The 9,707-nt window shown below is 52.2% G+C and overlaps 2 protein-coding genes across 2 annotated transcripts in view; one reads left to right on the top strand and one right to left on the bottom strand.

Annotated features, from left to right (window-relative positions):
* The window catches only part of NDEL1 (nudE neurodevelopment protein 1 like 1), an 83,350-nt gene that overhangs the window by 69,397 nt on the left and 4,246 nt on the right, over positions 1 to 9,707 (bottom strand). The window lies entirely within an intron of this gene.
* RNF222 (ring finger protein 222) lies at positions 4,941 to 6,978 on the top strand. Its single transcript, XM_024980774.2, has 2 exons — positions 4,941 to 5,761; positions 6,317 to 6,978. The coding sequence occupies exon 2, from the start codon at positions 6,343 to 6,345 to the stop codon at positions 6,976 to 6,978; it is 636 nt and encodes a 211-aa protein (XP_024836542.1). The 5' UTR covers positions 4,941 to 5,761; positions 6,317 to 6,342.

The following is a 9,707-nucleotide window of genomic DNA, read 5'->3' as shown; positions in this document are numbered from 1 at the left end:
TGAGTCCAGGAAACTCATGGGGGCAGGAATGAACTGAAACCCCCAGATACCCCTGATCTGCCTGGAACCAAACAGGGCAGCCTGCAATGGGCTGAGCGGACACTTGATTTGCATTTCCCTGATGACTACTGATGCTGAAGATCTTTTTGTGTGCCTGTTGGCCAATTTGCATTTCTTCTTAGGAAAAATGTTCAGTTCTTCTGCCCATTTTCTTGGGTTTTTGTGTGTGTGATGTTGGGTTGTATGAGCTGTTTACATATGTTGGATATTAATCCCTTATAAGTCATATCATTTGCAAATATTTCCTCCCATTTTTGTAGGTTCAGGCACATTATTTGTATCCATTTATTTAATCATCATCACAATCCTATAGAGTAGGTAATATAATTTTTCTTGGCCTCACGGCACAGCCTGTGACATCTTAGTTCCCCCACCAAGGACTGAAAATGGGCCTGTGGCAGTGAGAGCCCACAGTCCTAACCACTGGACAGCCAGGGAAGCCCCAGTCTGCATTTCAAGACAGATTCTTAACCACTGGGCCACCAGGGAAGTCCCAACTCCTGCCTTATTCTTGATTATTTTTTTCTGATCATGAAAGAAATATACATTCAACGATCACAGGAATGTATGAGTCAGAAAGTTTCTCTAGTGATAACCACTAACAAGTTGGATGTGTCTACTTCCAGATTTTTCCTCTATAAAAACGATCATATATTATCATTTCCATAGAGTCACACAGACTGTTCTGAAACTTACTTCTGTTTCACGTGGTATCAGGGACAGTTCTCCTTTATTGGTTTTATTCTGCCTCCTTCTTTATCCCTGTGGTGTTTGATCTTTGGAGCTCTGAGCCCCTCTGAGTGTGAGATGAAGGACAAGTGTATATAAGCACATCACCCAAATATTTGTGTATGACTTTGGGTGGCAAAGAGTTACTGAGGCTGATCTGAGCCCTTCGCCCTGCGCCCTGGCATGGCAAGGGAGCAGGAAGCAACCGGAGGATCACCAAAATGAACTCTGGAGGCTGGAGGACTGTATGACTTTCTCATTATTGGAGGGACGTGGAGACTCATCTTTGGGGATGGGTCCTGGGTCACTGCCCCCATGCTGAGACCCTCTGCTTGTCTCCAGCACCCATCCTTGTACTCCTCCTTGGGTGGGGGAACCCTCCTCTCTGAGCATCTTCATCAAGATCACCTGACTCCAACAGGGGCCAAACCCCTGGGCAACGCCAAAGCCTCCTGGCCTCAAACGGGTTGGGCGACATTCACTTCCCGGCGCTGGCCTCCAGACCTGCTCAGTCATTAGCAAATGCCTCGGCGGCCGCGGCAGCAGCAGCTGTCACAGTAACAGCAGCAGGAGGACGTGCCGCCCGCCCAGTGCTTCTGGGTGGCTCAGATCTGCTCTGTGGAGGCCTGCGGGTGGAGAGGTGGATGCTGCTCGCCCTGGTCCTAGCCAAAGTGAGTCTGGGGGCCGGGCTGGGGGCAGGGAAGGAGCTTGGCAGAGTTCTGCACTGATGCCAGGGGTGTGTGTGTGTGTGTGAGAGAGACAGTGGAAGCTATAAAGCCTTCGGAATCCAGGAGGGAAACCTAGGTGCGCACAAGTGTCACCCCGCCTCACAGACTCACTGTCCCAAGGTGGGGAGGTGGGGGTCACCTGAGCTGGTGACACCCCCCACCAGTCCTCAAGATGGGTGGTGGGCTGCTGCTGTGGGTGAAGCCAGGCACTGGGGCTTCATGGGGTCGGCTACCCTTGGGCCAGCCCTCCCCCTCCCCCTGCCTCTCATAGCTGGAGGGGCAGCTCCAGTTACAGTCACTTTGAGGAGGGAAGTTTGGGGGAGGGTCACTTTCCCATACAGGTTTCCTCATCATTCTTTAAAAAAAAAAAAAAACTTTATTGAGGTATGATTGACATTCAACAAGATGTACATATTTAACATATACAACTGGATTCTGGAGTTTTCAGGAGGCATTTTCATCCTTGGTTGTTTGTTAAATTGGTGTTTCTGTAGAGGCATAAAGGCTGGGACCTCCTAGTAATGCTATCTTACTCTCAATTCTTCACCTACTCCTTCACTCGAGGTCTGGAACACCCTCCATGGATGCACATTCTCAGTGGATGGGGTGGTTCACAGTGTAGCCAGGCTGACCTGGCCTCAAACCCTGGATCTGCCCTGGACTTTCTTTTAATTCCCACTGTATACTGTTTATTCTTTTTTTTTTTTGGCTTCTTTATTTGGCTTCATTGGGTCTTAGTTACAGCATGAGGGATCTAGTTCCCTGAGCAGGGGTTGAACCCGGCCCCCCTGCATTGGGAGCTCAGAGTCCTAGCCACTAGACCACTAGGGAAGTCCCAGCAGCCTGGCTTTGAACAAAGTTACTTAAGCCTTGGTTCCCTCGTCTGTAAAACAGAGATAATATCTACCTCCTGGAGCTGTTGACGATGAAATGAGGAAGGGATGCAGAATGCCAAGCACACAATTAGTGTTCAATAAATAGCTGCTGTTGTAATTATTTATTATTAGCTGGACACTGGTCCCACCTCACCTAGGAAGACCTTCCAGCCCTCCTCTCCCCAAAATTTCCTGAAGCACCAACGGGAATGCCTTCGGATATAATGTCTTCCCCTTCATTTAGCTAGTCTGTGCCCCAATCAGAGCATGTTCCTCAGATTTCTTCTGCTGCCCTCTCCCCAGCACCTGAGACAGAGTCAGGTTCAGAAGAAGAACTCAAGGATGGAGAATGAAATGATATGAAGAGAAAGGGAGGGACTGAGCATGGAAGGCAAGAAGGTAGGGATGGAGGACGGGTGGCCTTGCCCAGACATGGAGGACAAGGCTCTCCTGAAGCACAGGATGGGAAGGGACTGCACAGGAGGCCATCAGCAGGGATCTGGGATGTCATCTGCATCCCCCACGTCCCATTATTTCTCAAACTCAGTTCTCTCTGCTCCCCTGCTCAACCCAAGGAGGACAGCGCTTCCTGCTGCAGCTAATATCTACTCACCCAATCTATCAACTGATTCAAATATTTTCTACACTCTCTAGGAAATCAATGAATATCTCCCCACTCCCATCTCCCTCTCCAACCCCTCCCCAAGGTGACCTCAGACAAGTCACTTCCCTTCCCAGGGCTCAGGTCTTTTCATCTATAACACTCGACTTTATTAAATGACCTCCAACATCCTTTCCCCTCCAGCATTCTCGAATTTATCTGCTCTATTCTCTTGCCTATCTTGATACCTCACTTCTCAGTTTTCCAAACAACTTAGGGTATTGATCATCATTCCTCCTTTAAAAAAAAAAATCTCTCTTCAAGAACTTTACAAATGTCCACTAGATTCTAAAAGCTTCATGAAGGACACTTACCCCCATGCCACGCTTGCATGATCTTAGTTCCCTGATCAGCAATCAAAGCCATGGCAGTGAGAGCCCAGAATTCAATCCTAACAACCAGGGAACACCCTTGAAGGGTTTTCTTAATCACTGCTTATTTCCAATGTCTGGCTCAGTACCTAGCCTGCAGCAACACTCAATAAGTAATTGTTGAATAACTGGATACATGAATGAATGGATGGATGGATAGGTGGACGGATGGAATTGCCACCATACGCCTCTGGGGAGTTATGAAACGCAGGGGGACATGCTAGCAGTTGGTCAGCTTAAGAAAATCAAGGTCATCCTGAGAAAAACCTGTTTAGATAGCTGCATGTTATGAAACAGAAATGTCTGAGACACTGGAACACCAACTTAACCTATTGCCCATCACTTAGCTACTCCATTGTCATCTTTTCTGGTTGTTATTCTAACTCCAGGGGAGCTACCCTTTGTCAGGGGCATGAGTGTTTTTAGTCATCTACATGATAAGAAACATCTGGGGAGGAGAGGGAAGGCAAGTGCTAGGAGGAGAAAGGACTGAGCCTGATTGACAACATCTAGCGCCAAAGAATTGATGCTTCTGAACTGTGGTGCTGGAGAAGGCTCTTGAGAGTCCCTTGGACTGCAAGGAGATCCAACCAGTCCATCCGAAAGGAAATCAATCCTGAGTATTCATTGGAAGGACTGATGCTGAAGCTGAAGCTCCAATATTTGGCCACCTAATGTGAAGAGCTGACTCACTGGAAAAGACCCTGATGCTAGGAAAGATTCAGGGCAGGAGAGAGGGCAACAGAGAATGAGATGGTTGGATGGCATCACTGATTCAACGGGCATGAGTTTGCCATGAGATAATGAAGGACAGGGAAGCCTGGTGTGTTGCAGTCCATGGGGTTGCAAAGAGTTGGACACTTTTTAGTGACGGAACAACAGCCATTTATTGAGCATTTACTATGTGCCAGATTTTTCATTCATGGCACCTCACTTAACACTCTGGACAACTCTGAGAAAAAGCCAGTACTATTATTATCAACCCCACCTTAGAGATGGGAAACTGAGGCTCAAATAGGTTATACAGACAGTAGTGGGCATATCAAGGATTTGAAGGCAGCTTCAGGGTCTGAGTACTTGAACCCCCTCCCCTGGCCTGGAGGCCACACTGACCACCTTGGAGATCGAGGTTTGAAAACACCTGCAAAGGCTTTGGTGCTGCCACCAGGGTGCCCGGTCCCCTACCCCCACCTCTACATATTTGTGCCCTTTGTTGGTTATGGGATATTTTCAACTTGGCAAAATGGGCTTGGAACCAAGCTAACAGGGAAGAGAGCATTCAATTGGTGATTGAACCAATTCTCGTCTGTCCTTCCCCATTAACTAGTTTTGTTCCCACTATGTCATCTCTCAGTGGCTTAGCAGTAAAGAATCTGCCTGCTATGCAGGAGACGTGGGTTCAATCCCTGGGTCAGGAAGATCCCCTGGAGAAGGAAATGGCAACCCACTCCAGTATTTTTGCCTGGAGAATCCCATGGTCAGAGGAGCCCAGCAAGCTACAGTCTGTGGGGTCACAAAAGAGTCAGACACGACTGAGGGACTAAACAATAACAATGCCATCTCTCAGGTCTGGGGGCTGCCACACACCACTTTAGCTCTCAGTGTGTCCAGGGGTGTTTTGATGGAAGAATATATCACATCAGTAACCCTTCAGCAGGACCACGCAATCACGTGACCATTTGATCACAGTCCTTCTAAAGAGGCTGTTCTAGGACTTCACTGGCGATCCAGTGGATAAGATTCCATACTCCCAGTGCAGGGACATGGGTTCCACCCCTGGCCAGGGAAGTAAGATCCCACACGCTGCCTAGTGAGGCCAATAAATAGATAGATAAATAAACAGGCTGTTGGAAATGGACTTAGATGACACAGCTGCGATACTGGGAACGCGTGGAGGAATGAGAACACCAGCACTGCGTCACACACCCAAACAGGGGCTTCCCGTCAAATCGTCACCTGGGGAACTGCACTTAACCCAACAACACCGCTACTGCTCAGAGCGTCCTTGGAGCCTCTCTCCAGCTCTCAGACAACATCTGAAACCCACCTGTCACTTCATGGTGACTCTGTGTCTTTGATTTAAAATAATCTCGTGCCACTTGGGCATTCATTTGCTTTTACCAGACTGGGCGCCAGGTGACCTTTGGCTATTTCCAAATACCAGACGTATCCTCAAAGGATGAAAACCTGCCTTCACAGAGGTTGATTGGAAGGTTCTCTCGCAACCTTGGGCAGGCTGCCGAGAAGAATCTGAAGGATGACTGAGCTGTGGTGGGCGGAGGAAGGAGCCCACAGCTCCCTGAGGTGACTGCGCGGCTGGCCAGCCGGCATTTGGATGTAAGTTTTGAGTTTTGTTCTCAAATCCCTCATTGCTCTCCAGCTGCACTTAGCATAGAGGGATGGGAGCCAGGGGCTGAGGACAGTTGTATGGGTCAGCCAGCCTGAGCAGGGAGATGGAGTGGCAGCAGAGGCTCTTCTGGAGAACAGCCACAATGGGCACAACACACAGCCCCCACTGGAGCCTGGACCAGGCGGAGTGGGGGCAACCTCGGCTTAGCCACCTGCCTCCCCTGGGGAATGGGTCCTGCTGCCTCCACTGTGGGCTTGGGACCAGGGAGAGGGGAGGGGAGACCACAGGCGACACACGTGTGGTGGTGAGGGATCAGGGGGCTACACCTTGGCCTCCGCACACCTCCTTCCAGTAGGGGTGGCTGGGATCTCTGCTTGTCAGTCCCCCAACTCCCCTTCCACAAGTGCCCTCTCGTCTCCTCCCCAGGGTCCTGGTGTGATTCGGGGAGGCCCCTGAGGAGGAGTGGCAGGAGAGGCAGCAGGGAGGCAGGCAGGGGAACCAAGCCAGAAAAGGCGCTGATGCTCAACCCTTCCCGCCCACAGCGAGGGCCCTGCCCTCCTGCTCGGCCATGTCTGAGGGCGAGAGCAAGGACAGCTCGGGCAGCGAGTGCCCCGTGTGCTATGAGAAGTTCCGAGAGCTGCAGGGCGCCAGCCGGACGCTGAGCTGCGGCCACGTGTTCTGCCATGACTGCCTGGTCAAGTACCTCCTGTCCACGCGCGTGGATGGCCAGGTCCAGAGGACCATTGTCTGCCCCATCTGCCGCTACGTCACCTTCCTCAGCAGGAAGAGCTCCCGCTGGCCTGCCAAGCTGGACAAGAGCTCCCAGATCCTGGCCGTGCCCGTGGGCCTGCCCCCTTCACCACTGCCGGATGCCCTGGGCCACGCCAACCCCCTGGCCCTCTCCCAGCCAGTCTGGAGATCATCCCCGGGCCAGGGTGGCCAGCTGCCCTTGGACCCGCCACCCAGCCTGCCCCGGGAGCCACAGATCTTCATCATCAGCCGCCATGGGATGCCCCTCGGGGAACAGGACAGCGTCCTGCCGCGGCGCAGCCTGGCAGAGCTCTCTGGGGCCTCCCTGGCGCCCAGCTCCACCCGGTCCTTCTGCTGCCGCTCCCGGGCCCTGCTGCTCATCACCCTCATCGCCGTGGTGGCCGTGGTGGCCGCCATCCTCCCCTGGGTGCTGCTGGTGAGGAAGCAGGCGTGAGTGGGGGCACCAGTCAGAGAGCCCCGCTGGAAGCTGCCCGCTCGCACAGCCAGGCTGGCCGTGGCCTGGGAGGGGCCTCAGTGCGGCCTTGGCCAACAGAGCCTCAGGGGCAGCCTGGGGCAGAGATGGGGTGTAAGGGTGCTGACTGGCATCACCCGGCTCTTTGCTCCCAGCAGGGATCAGAAAGGACCAGGAGGCAGGACCTCTGAGGCAAGAGTTTGGGTGGGGCAGGGGAACTCTGAGCTGAGAAGGAAACTCCAGGTTCCAAGCTGGGGAGGAAGTGATGGATGCCCCTACTCAGAAACCACAGCGGGGGTACACCTCAGCAGATACGCGTCCCTCCTCGAGGCTAGAACCCAGCGAGTTTGGGGGTGGGGTGGGTAGTTGCCCCACCTGTGGGTGTCCCCATGTGCCAGGTGACCTACCCAAAGCCAGGTGGGACTCCGAGTCGGGGCACCTCCTGCTGGAGGGGCCCACAGGCGAGACCCCTCCAGGTCAGAACTCTGGGCCAGGATCCCTGGCGTGCTCCCAGGAACAGTCAGAAGGGATGGGGTGGCACAGGGGCCAAGGCACATGTGCTCCCCAGAATCTCAGCACCCGCCCCCCTGCCTCTGACCCCCACAGTTGGGTGTGCGCCTTCCTGCCCCTGGAACCACCAGTCTGGAAAGTCTTCCCTACGGGAGAGGCTGAGCTCAGGGGCTGCGGCCCAGAATTGCTAGGAGAAGGGACAGAAAAGGGGAGCTGAGGCCACGTCGGGAATTAGGGGTTTGCTGACAAAGGTAGAGGCCAGCGGAATGGCCCACGAACAGAGCTATAGGGCTCCCCAAGCCCTCCCAGCCCAACAATGGCCCAGATTTTGAGTCCTGGGGTTTTCAAGGATGGCCTGCCAGGTGGGCAGTGCAGGAGCTGCCTGGTGGCTGGGACCTGAGTCAGCTGAGAACTATGTGGGCACATGAGCCCCTGGGGGCTCCCGCCTCCCGCCCAGCCTGTGACCAACCACTCATTAGAGGCCACACCAGCCAGGCCAGTTCCTGGGGTGGATTCCCAGGCTGGGCTGGGTGAGGAAGGGTGGGGAGGAAAACAGCTGTGCTTGGCAGGGACGCTTCTATCTCAGTGAACACGGAACCCAGCTGCTATCAGCCGCTGGTCAAGGTCATGTCACCTGGGGATGCCACCTGAGCTGGGGGTCCTTGAGGAGGACACTAGAAAAGGCTCAGGTTGGGCCTTATCTGGGGAGTGAGCCATTTGGGAACAGCTATTTCGTGTTTATTAAGGCCCACAAGTCAATGGGCCATCATCTTAATTTTAGGGTTAAAAACAGCAAAAACCCCAAGCTTTCTCGAATGGGTGGTTCATCACAGCCCAGGTGTTCCAGCAGCTATGCCCTCCACAGTGCATGCCTCTCTCAGCGGAGCTTGCTACATGTGGGGAAAGACAGAGCCCTGCCTCTGGTTGTTGTTTGGTGGCTCAGTCATGTCCAACTCTTTTGCAACCCCCATGGATTATAGCCCACCAGGCTCCTCTGTCCATGGGATTCTCCAGGCAAGAATATTGGAGTGGGTTGCCATTTGCTTCTCCAGGGAGTCTTCCTGACCCAGGGATCAAACCCGAATCTACAGTATTGGCAGGAAGACTCTTTACCACTGAGCCACATGGGAAGCCCACCCTGCCACTCACCTGGTTCCTAAAAGCCTGTCCGTAATGTGGTCATTTGGGGACCATTAGGGGAGGGGGCCCACACTGCAGGGGGGGGTCAGGGCACAGGGTGAGTTGATCTAAAGCACCTCTGGGCTTCCTTCTGATATTTTCAAGTCAAGAGAACACAGGTGCTATTGGGGGAAGTACAGGTGAATTCATGGGGAAAATATTTATTATAGGAAATAAAATGCTAAATTTACAAAGACTCTAGTGAATCCGTTTTAATCACAGCCAGGCTGCTTTAAACAGTGTCATGAATTTCTGGGGACCTGATTTTAAGTCTTTGCAGACTCTATCGTGTTTGCCAAAAGTCAATTTCAAAATACCTCTAGCGTTTCCATACTGTTCAGCAGTGACTTATAGATGGAACTTCTTTCATTTTCAAAGAATGTCAAAAGCTGTTATTTTTTTTTAATAAAGGTCTATATTTTCTCAAAAATTTAAGATGAATTGCAGATACATGTGGAAAGTGCTGAGCTTGGACTTCTAGGATTGTTCATTTTAGATGAAAAAATGGTCTGAAAACTCAGATTTGAATGGCTCTTAAACATCTACTCAGCCACATTTGTGAAAGGAATGCAAGTTACAATTCTGCTTGGCATCTCAATTTTCACCCTATTCAACTGTCAAACCCTGAAGGTTTCAAAACCCACTATTGCCAAAGCCAAGGGACAGAGGTGAGGCTGATGTGCTTGTGTGTGTGCGTGCTCAGTCATGTCTGACTCTTTGCGATCCTGGTAGCCCACCAGGCTCCTCTGTCCATGGAATTTTCCAGGCAAGAATACTGGAGTGGGTTGTCATTTCCTACTTCAGGGGATCTTCCCCACCCAGGGATCAAACCTGTGTCTCCCGCATTGGCAGGCAGATTCTTTACCACTGTGCCACTTGAGAAGCCCAGGTGGGGTCAGTAGCAAGGTATATTGATAAAACCCCTAAGAAGGAAACTCCCCTGATGGTTCAGTGGTTAAGACTCCCAATGGAGGGGGCCTGGGTTCGATCCCTGGTCAGAGAAATAGTTCCCACATGCCTCA

Source organism: Bos taurus, chromosome 19 (genome assembly GCF_002263795.3).
Source record: "Bos taurus isolate L1 Dominette 01449 registration number 42190680 breed Hereford chromosome 19, ARS-UCD2.0, whole genome shotgun sequence".
In the NCBI taxonomy this organism is placed as follows: Eukaryota; Metazoa; Chordata; class Mammalia; order Artiodactyla; family Bovidae; genus Bos; species Bos taurus.
The sequence above is the reverse complement of the archived record's forward strand: the minus strand, read 5'-3'. Positions and strand labels throughout refer to the sequence as shown.